Raw genomic sequence first — 13,806 nt, 5'->3', positions numbered from 1 at the left:
TAATGTGTTATACTGACCCACGATAAAGAAGAGGCCGTAGACTACCACAAGAGGGATGAACTGGGGCTCCCGGATCCAAGGCTTCGCCAGCTCATTTATGTCATACGAATAGGCGAAGATGTTAAATCCGGCGCCCGTGTGGTTCACTGTGGTGTAGCCCCGAAGGTCAGAGTTGGCGACGACCCTGGTGTTGATGGGATACTCCACGTTGTAGGCATTGCTGTCTGCGAGCAGCTGCAAGGTGACGTTGAACGCTGTCGTCATGGTTACGTAGAGGCGTTAGATGAGCTCTGTTGTCATGGCAAACGTTGGCCCACTGGACGCAGTATCCATGTCAACAGCGAAGGACAAATTATAATCTAGACGCTTCATCATATTTGCTAACATATGTTTTATAATATTGGTTATTTTCCTTCGGTGTGGTTAAAAATGAACACACTGCTTTAGAGAACATCAGAACATGTTCGCAGTTAACAAGAAGGAAACCGGAAATGAGCCTAGCAGACGTAAATAGTTTTATCTGTTGGTAATATTGACTTTTCTGACACTTCCGCTCAATTTAGGCCAAGAGATTTTTTTGGCTTTATTTTAAACAAAACTATATCTTGATATCTAGATGCATTTGCACCACAGATCTAAACCAATATTTTGTTTCATGTATGGATGAACTCGAGTTACCAATAAATCCAAATAAATAGTCCATAAGAAATAAAAAAAAAATTGATGCCAAAGAAAACGTATGCTAAAATCCAGTTACCCTTTTTTTAACACAATTATAAAAAAAAATTTCCACTAATGAAATAGTGTCATTCCATAATCTCACTAGTTTAAAAATCACGTGACAAGAAAACAGGAAGTAGTAAGTATTCTTGTACCTTCTTAATGCGCTTGGTGGTCTCCATGGTGACTAATCCTGTTGATACATCCGGAAAATACGTGAACGAATATAAAGTAGAAAATTCTTTGCCTAACGTTGACAAAAAAGCGTATGGTCGAGTCGCTGTCATCCAGACATGAATCATCGCGTTGAAAAGTTCGGCAAGCTTATGAATTTGTAATTAGATTTTAATTGACATCACACTGAAGTGGATAACTGAGGATGAAATAATGTGACTATGACATCAGGTCTATACTGTCTTTTATTAGGCTTGAACCAAATAACTGAAAGTAAAAAAAAAACCCAACGTATTAATATAATAGAAAAAATAAATAAATAAGCTTACCTCTAGAGGAAGGTAAGACAAGGTGGCTGAGTGGTAAAGCCCTTGGTCAAAAGTTCGAATCCCAGTGATATTCTAATGGGATTTTGAGTTATATCTTGAAAGAAAGAAAATAATTCTCTACATTGGGATTCGATCTCCAGTCTCACAACTTACAATACATTACTTGTTTTACTTGGTCCGGTAAGGTTACACATATGTGCGTTTATTGTATTTATCACATATTATGACAGAGCATTGAGTAAAAGTTGTCACATCAGAATGTAATATGAATAACGTATGATTATGTCATTTGAATGACACATTAGAAAGTTATTGGAGTGAAACATCATAATGTCCTGGGAATGAAACATCACAAAGTCACACAAATAAACAAATTATAAATAATATCATTAGAGAAACACATCATAGTCTGTCCTTCTATACGGTTCAGAAACTTGTAGAGTCACTAAAACAAATATGGAAAAGCTCCAGACCTTTGTTAACAGATGTCTACGCCGGATATTAGGAATTAGGTGGCCAGAAAAGATAACTACTATCGATTTGTGGGAGAGAACTAGACAAAAGCCCATAGCCCAAGACATCACAAAACGAAAAATGGAGCTGGACAGGACACACCCTGTGAAAACCAGCTACCAATGTTGCAAGGCAGGCACTTGACTGGAACCCACAAGGAAAGAGGAAAGTGGGCAGACCCAAGCAAACCTGGAAGAGGTCAGTCATCAGTGAAGCTGAGGGTACTGGAATGACATGGGAGCAAATGAAGAAAGCTGCTCAGAACCGAGTTTGGTGGAGAGGTGTGGTTGCGTCCCTATGCTCCACTGGGAGTGCACAGGATTAATTCAACACATCATAATTTCTTACGAATAAAAGATCCTAATATCAGAATAATGATGTTTCATAATGTCATACGAAAGACACATCATGTTTATACATTGAACCGTCCTTGTTATGACATATAAGATGTGTCATTATTATATATCTTCCGGCATGTAAATGTTGAGACGACAACAGTCATTACTATTAGTGTACAAACATTTTTTTTAAGGACATTATGCAAAACATAAAGATCAAGGTCAATGTATGTGCGGGGGGGGGGGGAGTAAAATATTAAGTACCGGTTCAGTCAGGTCGTTGGTTTTGTTTTGTGTTTTTCATCTAGAGCTGTCCAACTAACGAGCCATTGTCCAGATACCAAGAAGTTTGTTTTTTTTTTAAACTATACACAGGTTGTGATAGCTTGCCCGGCAAAGTATTTTTCGTTTTATTTTGGGGTAAAAAAGTTCGTTATATTTTTATTTTTATTTTTTTGGCGTGTTCATTTGCTTGTCATTGCTGAGTTTCCGAAAAAAAAAAAGGGAAAAGTGTCCAACAAACTAAAAATTTAAAAAAAAGCTTCTAGGATAATGCCTGATTTTTTTTTTATTTTTTATTTTTTTTTTTGGGGGGGGGGGGGTAAATATCCGGTGGTAATGACGCAATAGTCAAACATTTTCTGAAGTCAAAAACACAGAGATGAGTCGATACAATTTTTTTTTTAAGTCGAACAATATGATTAAATGAACAGGATATGACGTCATCTGCCTAAAATTAGAAAAATATAATTATGTTTTCTTTTTTTTACGCTATATTTTTTTTTAATAATTTTTTTAGCTTTTACAAAATATTGTTATAGAATGCCCGATGTAATAAAGCAAAATTTTCCATCTAGTTCCTGTTGTACTTACATTTAAATGTGTATCTTAGCTTGCAGGTAGCTAGTAGTATGTGTCCATTTAAGGTTGAGGGATCGCATTTAATTTGAATATCAAATAAAGGGAGTTAACTTTAGTAGAAAAAGGAGTAACGCAATAACAATAACTTTTTTTTTGTCATCTAGCATCTTTTTTTTTTCGGATTTGGAAAAAAAAAGTCAGCTATTTTATTTCACTGGTCTTTCTAAAAAAATTATTTTCCACAGTTTTTTTTAGTATTTTGAGATCTAAGTGTGACAGAAGGACGGACGGACGGACGGACAGTCGACCTTGTTACAAAAATAGGAACAGCGCAGAGCAGGAAGACCACAATCTGACAAACCTAGTGTTGTTTGTAAAATGTTTTTACATGTTTCCGATGTTCCTTCAGAGTTGAAGATAGTTTACTTCCTAGTCCAAACCTCCCGCAGGACGACGGGGGCTGGGAGCGGGCAGGGTTTGAACCCTCGACCATCGATAAATCAGAACGACAGCCCAGCTCGCAAACCGCACGACCAGGCAGCCATCGTTGTGAACTCCTGGCCTATGGCTTAGACATTTGTACACATAACACTTCAAGAAATATTCGGGATGTATTAGCAATAAGATATATTTAATAAAGCAATAGGAATACATTATAACTGCAGATAACGCCAACAAAAGCTTCAATATACATCAAACTATAAAACTGCCTTATATTGTACTCTTACTATACAATCACATTTCTCCAGTCCTTGTCAACAATAATAAAAAAAAAAAACTCAAGGGCCGTCACCCCACTTTACCTAGTCAACCAATGAAATAATAATACATAATGATAAATAAACATAGAATTCTCAAATCTAACAACCAAGGTTCTATAAAGTGCTGTCTACAATGCTCTATAGCAGGGGTTCTCAACCTGTGGTTCGCGACCCCTTTGGGGGTCGAATGACGATTTGTCAGGGGTCCCCTAAGACCATCGAAAATATGGATTGGTTTTGTCTATTCTTCTATTGCTGTATGTGTGTGTGTGTGTGGAGGAGGTCGCGGCAGAGTGGGGGATTGTAAAAGGGGTCGCCGGGCTTAAAAGGTTGAGAACCGCTGCTCTATAGTCTATACAAACACAATCTGACAAACCTAGGTTTGTCACTAAAACATTTTTTGTCGACGTCGTGCCTTTGTTCCTGGTAGTTCTTCCGAGAAGCAGCAGTTTTGGAGAGGGCGTTCGTTGTTGTGTAGTGTTTTACCGTCTAAAGTCTAATGGTTTCTCCATAGAGAGATTATTTTGAGCCTTTAACGGTAGGATGGCTGCCTGGTCGTGCGGTTTGCGCGCTGGACTGTCGTTTGGATTTATCGATGGTCCCGGGTCCAAACCCTGCCCGCTCCCATCCCCCGTCGTCCTGCGGGAGGTTTGGACTAGGAAGTAAACTATCTTCAACTCTGAAGGAACATCCGAAATATGTAAAACAAACAAAACAAACAGAGCTTAGAAGATTTGATTTTGCAGTTGTTACAGCTTTCCTATTATATAACTCTACTTATAACTCGGTACAAACTACCTTAGGTCTCTATACGTCTAGGTGTCCCTGGTTCAGCTGTAGTTATAAATCAACAAGTAACACTCGATCAAACACATACACTTCAATAATCTTTACGACATCTCACACAAACTGGACTCTGTCTGACCACTCTCTGACAACAAAACACACTTCCGGTCATTCGCGCAGAGTGTAAAAATAGATTATACATACATACACACATTCATCCGCGACAGCTATGTTTAAAAGGGCGAAGACAATTGTCATATGACATATAACTTATGGCATATTTACATTTTGTACGCCGGATACACCAAGAAGCTTGCTATTTTTAGTTCTTCCGCCATGTAGGAAACTTTGCAATACACTATTCCTTAACAGTATTTAAATCTGTTAATAGCTTATTGTAGTGACCTAATAAAATACTACAGGAAGACATGTCTTGATGCTAGGCTTTATTGAACAAGAATGACAAAACAGTTCACAATAACACAGTACACACACACACACACGCACGCACGCACGCACGCACGCGCACACACACACACACACACACACAAAAGCTGACCTGGACACCATGACATTTTGACACACTAGAACAGATCAGTTCACAACACACAACAAGAAACATAAATACACAACACTTAGGATGGCTGCCTGGTCGTGCGGTTTGCACGCTGGACTGTCGTTCGGACTTATCGATGGTCCCGGGTTCAAACCCTGCCCGCTCCCATCCCCCGCCGTCCTGCGGGAGGTTTGGACTAGGAAGTAATTATCTTCAACTCTGAAGGAACTTCCGAAATAAGTAAAACATTTTACAAACAAACATTTTTTTACTACTCTACCGGAGGCGCGATGGCTGAGCGGTAAAGTGCTTGGCTTCCGAACTGGGTCTTCGATTGGAATTCTGGTGAAGACTGGGATTTCGGTCTCTTTGGCGCCTCTGAGTCCGCCTAGCTCTTATGGTTACCTGACATTAGTTGGGGGGAAAAATTAAAGATGGTTGGTCGTTGTGCTGGCCACATGGCACCCTTGTTAACCTAGGGCTACAGAAACAGTTGACCTTTACATCATCTGCCCTAAGATCGCAAGGTCTTTTTCTTCTTCATCGTTCTCATTGTTATGTTGGAGTGTTCATATCACTAGACCAATACATGAGATGAACTGCGCAGTGGTTTCCAAATCATGGAGCTCTCCATATAGTTTTCTTTCTATTGGGGTGATTTTGGGGACAATGTCTTATACGGGCCTCTTGGTAAAGAGAGCAGTTTTGGAGGACGTGGTCGGCATTTTCTGGTGATACTCCACATGGGCAGATTTCACTGGTTCCAATTTTGAGCTTCCTGTACATGTGTTGTCGCATTCTGTTGTGTCCGGTCCAGAGTCGAAAGATTAGACGTTGGTCTTGTCGGGATAGCTAATAGTAAGCGTATCGCAAGGTCTGAAAAGGGGAAACTTTTTGCTGCTCTACCATGTTGACCTTTACATCCGGGTGTGTAACTAACTGATATAGATTCTAATCTACGAGGCCTACACTAACTTCTACATTACTCGCACAAGGAAGTACGACAGACTCGCGGACTCTTCTGGTGACACACACACATACACACAAACTCAGATATTGGGTTTTTGTTAACTTAGTGGAGACACTGGGTGTCTCAATTTGACCAAACAACGAGCCAAGAAATCTGGTTTTAGTGTTTTGAATGGGAGGAAAATCAGATTACCCCTCGCCCCTTGCTCCCTACCTCTCGATAGCCTCGCTTCGGCCTAGGTTCAAAGTGTTTTGAGTTCCAGTGACTAATGACTTTAAAGCTCAAGTGTCACTAGCTCGTGTAGGCTTAGCACTATTGGACTCTACAGTAAGAAGTTTGGCATACTGTAGTAGAAAGTGAAGTCCGGCATTGGTTGAATATTCAATTGGGCATTTATTTAATTGGGAGTTTATTTTAGTGGGGAGTTTTCGGGCATGTAGTCTGAAGTTTATTGGTCATGTTGCTGGGCGTTTATTGGGCATTTAGTTTGGCATTTATTAGTTGGGCGTTTATTTGGGCATTTAATTGGGCGTTTGTTGGGCCTTTAGTTGGGCGTTTGTTGGGCATTTAGTTGGGCGTTTATAAGCATTTAGTTGGGTGTTTGTTGGGCATTTAGTTGGGCGTTTATAAGCATTTAGTTGGGCGTTTGTTGGGCATTTAGTTGGGCGTTTATAAGCATTTAGTTGGGCGTTCATTTGGGCATTAGTTGGGCGTTTAATTGACTAAACAGTTAATAAATAAGAACTTGGAATTTAAGTGTATTAAAAAAACTCAGATCCATCAATAATCTGATAGATAGATAGATAGATAGATAGATAGATAGATAGATAGATAGATAGATAGATAGATAGATAGATAGATAGATAGATAGATAGATAGATAGATAGATAGAGTGAATGTCTTTTATGAAATTAGTAAAAAAAAAGGTTACCCTTTCAGACCATGCAGTCTTTAAGACAGATGATGTAAAGGTCATCTGTTTTTGTGGTCACGGTGTCATGTGGGGAGCACAATAACAAACCGCTTTTACTTTTCCCCAACTGATGTCAGGTACCCATTAAAGCTGGGTGGACACATAGACGCCCTAAAGTTCTCGAAATTAAAAATCTCAATCTTCACCAGAATTCTTAACCCTGAACCCTCCGGTTTGGAAGCCAAGCGCTTTACCACTCAGCCACCGCGCCTCGTCTATCGTGAAGTGGCCCCTTGGAATGCAGAGTGGATTGTAACATAACTGTTGGGTATTTTGAATCACTGCCAGTTCTTAAGCGCCCCAAAGATGGCCATGTTTTGGTTCCGTAGTGGTCAATCTGTTTACTCTAATACGCGCTTCCCTCTGGTTCCACATTAAGGCTGGCAAGCATTGCCAGGTTCCAACACCTCAAACTAGTCATGTGCTGCCAGCGTGAACACATTTCTTTCATCGCCAATGCAGTAAATCGGACAATCAGGTCCTTATGAAATTAAAGGTTAGAATGTTAGTTTCAAACTTTGAAGCGACGACCTAATTCTCTAAGTAAAGTATAAAGGGGACTAATTCAACATATATCACCACGTCTGTCAAATACAATTTCTTTCCCTTGTTCGACACCAAACAAAAATAATTAATTACGAATAATTAATTTATTAATTAGTTTTTTTTTTTAATTGATTCTTGTAATTGATAGAATTGTAAAAGAAATAATTGAGCGAAATTTCAAATCGCAGACTAGGAAAGGTAGTGTACTAATTTTTGACAGACAGACAGACAGACGACAGAGATACAAGATTTGAAATGACTTACTTACATACATTAGACTGCCACATGACATGTTGATACCGCCTTACCTCCTAGGCAAAAAAAAAACATGACACACCCATCTTCGCTGTATTAGGCAGCTTACAAATCAATAGCAGCATTTAGCAACATCCCTCCCAGAAGAAACCGCCGTGAATGAGTGATGAAAGGCGAAACTGAAATTTCCGAGTTTATGAAACCACAAAAGGAAAATGTGATGGTGAACAGGGCGCTGATGATCTCCATGGGGCGCTATTGTTGGCTCCCTCAGTCTCACATCTCTCTCTCTCACTTTCTTTTCTTAGGGCGTCGTTTTCCTCTGCCTCCCCCAGGGGAAAATCTGTCTACGCCCTTTTCGGATTACAAAACAAGATGAAGGCACCTTCTGGATTTGAATGTAGTCACTGGCATATATTTTTAGCTTTACAGATTCTATTTGCAAGCCTTAAATAAACACACCATATTTATCACAGTCGTATTCGAAAGCTTTCTATTATTATTATTACTCGTTATTTTTCTTTCTCTTTAACTCTCTTTTTTTCTCGCTTCTCTTTTTTTTTCTCTCTCTCTCTTTTCGCCCCCTCCCTTTCTCTCTCTTTCTCTCTCCCTCTTTCAGAGTCATTTACACAACCGTAACTCTATTACGCTACTTTGGTTTCCGTTCACGTAAACTAAGAAACGAAAACTACAATTGAAGAAATCAACAACAAAACAATTCCGTTAGTTAAAACGTCATAGAAAAGAGCCCAAGTTAATAAAACAAAAAAAAACTTTTTAACAATCCTGGCCTATATTAACTGAAATTCTATCAATTAGCTCGAATCAATTATGTCATTTATTTGTAATAGATCTTCATTCATTTATTGGCCTCCTTCAGTCGTAGAACGACTCTGGTTCATCTCGAACACTTTTTCATGTGGCTGTGGAGCCCTATTTTGGAGAGACGCTCCCGTCCACATATATTGCAGGTCAAGGTGGCTTTCGCTTTGGTGGTATAGGAGCTGGCCATTTTCCGTGTGGCACGCTTTTCTTCAAGAATCGAGGCCCATGTTTTCTCGCTGTGTATAGCTTCTTAGGTCACTGTCTCTCTCCTACTAGTGCGGTCTAGGGCTATATCTCACCATTGGTCAGTCTCAATGTTCACTGATTTTAAATCCCGTTTTATCACATCCACGTAGCGGAGATGGGGGCGACCTGTGAGGGCGACCAGATTTTCTTGAGCCAGACGCAAGTTTCCCGTACAGAATTATTTTTGGGATGCGATTGTCCTCCATTCGGCGAACATGTCCGAGCCAAATATAAACTTACAGTAATGAATCTATGCGATTGGATTTATTTCTAAAAATTGTTTTTGTTTTTTTTTGTTTATCGCAACTTGTACATTTATGTATGTTTTAATCCATCAGTTTGTCATCATAACTTATATTCACATCATTAAACCATTACATTCTTAACAGTGAGTCACTTAATTATTGTATGCACCAAGGTGCCTGTTAAATGTCAGGGGCCCGGGCAAACGAGCTAAGGCTTTAACACAACCCTGACACCACCCCCCCTTTTTTTTTCCTTCAACTGGTCCAAAAAAGTGATTTGACCATAGGGCTCTTAATGACATTGAATCTAAAACATTCGAATATTGTGGCTATAGTAATCAAACAATAATTTCACACCTTGCTATCACACAACGCTACACAATAGTACGTTCAACACTGGCACACTGCCGATAAAAAACTCCAATGTAATTTTGATAATTCTATAGCTAACTCCCTTAAACAGGGGAACACAGAAGAATCTCAAAACAAGTTACATCAGCATAATACACAACCACTCCATAAGCTTACAAGCAGCAAGGCAACAAAGAAAGTGCGTTCAAAAATTGTGCACTTAATAAACATTGGTGTTATAATACTATAACCTACGCACCGACAGGGGGATCTAGATGAAGATTTCCATGTTGCATTTTCAAAAGCAATTTTTTAAAACAGTTGATGAAGTCCGAATTCCAGCCTCCACAATGGAAAGCCGACGTGTTTTGCCACTGAGCTTTGCAAGCACTTATAAAAATATAAGGTTTCATTAGTCTAATCTTTTTTTCTACAGTATTGCGATTATTTTAACGGTTCGTCCGATTTAGTAAATTTTTCATATGAAATAAAATTAATTAATTACGGCTAATTGATTAATAGTTGGTTAATTTCTTTAATTAATTCATGTGCTGTCATCGACAATGACTAATTGAGCAATCTTTCAACTTGATCTGGGAATGGTTCGTGGGAGAAATAACGTGTACAATCTTGTGACCAGACAGACGGACCGACCTGATATAAGCTCGATAAAGAAAAGTAATATTCAAAAATCGCAAACTAAAAAAAAAATCAATAAAAACTACATTTAAAAAAAGTATTTGTTCATAATCGTGCTGCGAGTGTATACCAAAAATTAGAAAGGCATGTCGTCCTGCGGGAGGTTTGGTTTGAAACAGTGTTTCCCAAGCTGTGTTCCCCGGAACCATTGTGTTCCACTAGGCCTGAATAGGTGTACCAGGAACAACTGGATAATAAACCAGTAGGCCTCCAAGTGAATTAATGTCTTTTAAAAAAAAAAAAAAGCAAAGTGTTCCGCTAAATACTCAGAATGTGCCAAGTGTTCCGTTAAGGAAAAGGTTTGGGAACCACTGGTTTAGACTATCGATTTTCTAACTTCCTATTGTTCTCGTTTTTATATTTTCGTTATTACTATTGACGCGTCATTCTTATTTCCGTTTCCTTATTTCCGTTTCCGTTAACGATAAATACTCTACCAAACTCTACGTCAGAGTTTTGTGCACTATGTCACAGCTGAGACTTGTGTATGGCTTGGCTACCAGTGTACATGTTTCGTCCAGTGCCAGGCTGGGCGGTGAAGCCCGAGCGCTGTGTCCTGCTATGAAGCTCATGTCTCAATGAACACTTCAGAAGGAGCTCATTAAACTTTTTAAACTTTTTTTTTTCACGTCTGCTCTTTTTTTTTAATTGGATCAATGTGAAGGTTGCGTGTGTGAGGAGGTTTTTTTTTTTTCTTCGAGAGTACAAGTTTTTGTAGTGTTCGCATTATTATTAAGGCTCTATCGAGATCATTCATTAAAGAAGGCCTCAAACACTGACCTGTGACGTAGCAACCAGCTATTGGTCTAAACTGCTTACAGGTTGTGACGTTGAAAGTCAGTGTTCGGGCTTTCTGTAACGATTTGTTTCGACTCAATACAGCAGCACACAAGCGCGGAATCGAATCAATAGGAGATTTTCGTAAATGGATGACAAAGTATAGACAGCAACCATTTTTTACAAAGCTTTTATCAAATGACTCTGTCTGTCTGTCTGTCTGGTAAAAAGGTTGAACATGTTTTTTCTCCCATTTCCCATTCTCGGATCAAGTTAAGACTTTGCACAAGTATTCATTGAACCTGACAAGACACGAATCCATCAAAAACAATTTAACGTTTAGGTAATTAATTGTTGGTGATTAATTATTTCGTTTGTATTTGAAATAAGGGGAATAACTGCTACTTAATGAGAGATGTGGATATATCTATTTTTGAATATAGTCCTCTTCAGAATCCAAAACGTGTGCAACTTAGTTAATGATTTAGTACTAATTAATTCATTTTGTTAAATATACATATATATATATAGGCGTATATATATATTTATATATATAGATATAGATATAGATATGAATATAGATAGATAGATAGATAGATAGATAGATAGATAGATAGATAGATAGATAGATAGATAGATAGATAGATAGATAGATTTCAGAAAAGATGCCAAACCCTGTACATTTCAGATAAATGGCAGCAATTAGCGGTTATTTCCCCTTAGATAAACTTTGGTTTTAGTGTATGGTGAAAATCTCCATCAATGTCAAGTTGTTTGACGTTTGACCCTTTAAAAATTTAATCCACAAATATTAATCGCAGTACTAAGTACATTGTGAAATGTATAAATATATGTACTATTAGCTAAAGTTTGTCTTTGGGTCCCAAGACTAAGAGAGAGTGCATTATGTCACGTGACTGTGATTTACATATTTCGCCACATCAAGAGCGAACAACCGTTGTCTGCTGTTGTCTGCTGTTGTCGGTTTGAAGATATTCTTTCGCTATCTATCCTCAGCGGTATATTATATTCATTTGGTCTCAAATAAGTTTCTTGCAGCCTTACCTGCAGCAAGGAGGTGCGGTGGCTGAGCGGTAAAGCGCTTGACTTCCAAACCGGGGTCCGAGGTTCGAATCCTGGTGAAGACTGGGATTTTTAATTTCGGGATCTTCTGGGTCCTCTGAGTCCACCCAGCTCTAGTGGGTACCTGAGATCAGTTAGGGAAAAGTAAAGGCGGTCGGTCGTTGTGCTGGCCACATGACACCCTCGTTAACCGTTGGCCACAGAAACAGATGGCTTTTACATCATCTGCCCTATAGACCACAAGGTCTGAAAGGGGAAACTTTACCCACAGCAAGGTTTAACCAGTCCCTGGCAAATGAGTCTTGATTCGGGGCACTGAATCAACTAATAATTTTTAAAAAAAAATTTTTAATGCACAAAGTTGCATCATTTTATGGATTGATGATTGATTTCTTATTCCATATTTCTAAAAGAAATCAGTAAAAGTGTTCCTTCTTCCCTAATGCCTCTACCCCACTTGGGGATCGATTGACCATTCGCCAGGGGTCGCCTATGGATTGTTATTGTCTACGCTTCTATTGCTGTATGCGTGTGTGTGTGGGGGGGGGCGCGGCAGAGTGGGGGATTGTAAAACGGGGTCGCCGAACTTAAAAGGTAGAGAACCGCTGCTCTAGAGCATGAAACGGGTTGCCTGAATCAGACAGGAAAACCAATGAATAAGCGGAGTTTCAGTCTTACATGCATGACTAGATTAACACATGCATTCGCGATGGAGGTTGACTTTCTTATATTATCTTATATTATCTTTTAGATGAGAGACATTACTTCAAACAAGAAAATAATTATGTCCAACGCATTTTATGTGTTAATCTAGTCTTGCCTGCTAATCAGTAATTCTCTCTTTTGAATGAACGTATGTAGTCTATAAGATAAGCTTTGGTTGATTGACTAATTGATTCGATTCACTGATTGATTAAAAGGCAAGTCACTTGAGTTAAAGTCTTTCTCTCTATTAGTGATTTACGCCTACTGAAGCTTGGAAGTAGTGAGTCATCTTGAAACTATAACGTAGAGCAGTGGTCTTCAACCTTTTTTGGTCTACCGCCCCCTTTTCGAATTTTTTCTTTCAAAAAATCCGCCAGCGCCCCCCTCTAAGAAAAACAGTTATAAAGAAGCGTGAGAAGGCAAATTTGAACAAAACATCATCTATCTATTAATTTTTATGCTGTCAATAACACTTATCCCGCTTGGGTGACGACCGCATGCCAAAGGCGATTGTTGTGAACTCCTTGGCCTATGACTGACGAGCTTTGAGGAGGACTGAGTTACAGAGGTGCCCCCCTCCCCGTGAGCACTATAAAGATTTATTCAGGCGCCATTTCGCTCTCGCTGGCATAGAGGAAAGTACCTGGCAGCATTCTCTGGCAGCAGATAGAGAGAAACAGTTCGAGAGCTCTTACAAAAACTGCGGGACAAACATTTAATACACAAAGAAAAGCCAGCATACAACGGCTTTGTCTGCATAAAATTCGGGAAAATATGTAGGTCGCAGTTGGGTTTGCGTAGTTATGTGAAACACTGGACTCAGCCGTAATCTTCGGAATTAAAGGCAAAAACAGCCAATATTATCATTATGCAAAAATTATGTCAAATAATTTACAGGGATTACACACAAAAATTAATTGTAAAGACTTTCTTTCAAATCCTAAGAATAGTCTCCGTTTAAATTTTTGAATATTAGGGCCTACTGTTTTTAGGTTTAATTGTAAATTTAGTTTTATTTTTTAATATAAATATTATTATTGCTGAATTCACTGCAAAATGATATTAAGCTAATGGTAACCTTGTGCTTCCTGCA

The 13,806-nt window shown here is 38.9% G+C and overlaps 1 protein-coding gene across 3 annotated transcripts in view; it reads right to left on the bottom strand.

The window, feature by feature from the left end:
* LOC106058819 (allatostatin-A receptor-like) overlaps positions 1 to 13,806 on the bottom strand; it is a 158,721-nt gene that overhangs the window by 69,965 nt on the left and 74,950 nt on the right. The window contains exons 1-2 of one of the 3 annotated variants that reach the window (XM_056030556.1): positions 7,796 to 7,910; positions 18 to 1,161 (exon numbers count right to left, since the gene is read on the bottom strand). In XM_056030556.1, the coding sequence (XP_055886531.1) occupies positions 18 to 264 (247 nt within the window). In that variant the 5' untranslated portion in view covers positions 265 to 1,161; positions 7,796 to 7,910. Of the gene's footprint in view, positions 1 to 17; positions 1,162 to 1,223; positions 1,240 to 7,795; positions 7,911 to 13,806 lie in introns of those variants that run through there. The other 2 variants (XM_056030557.1, XM_056030555.1) reach the window with 2 other exon arrangements.

Source organism: Biomphalaria glabrata, chromosome 5 (genome assembly GCF_947242115.1).
Source record: "Biomphalaria glabrata chromosome 5, xgBioGlab47.1, whole genome shotgun sequence".
Lineage (NCBI taxonomy): Eukaryota > Metazoa > Mollusca > Gastropoda > Planorbidae > Biomphalaria > Biomphalaria glabrata.
The sequence above is the reverse complement of the archived record's forward strand: the minus strand, read 5'-3'. Positions and strand labels throughout refer to the sequence as shown.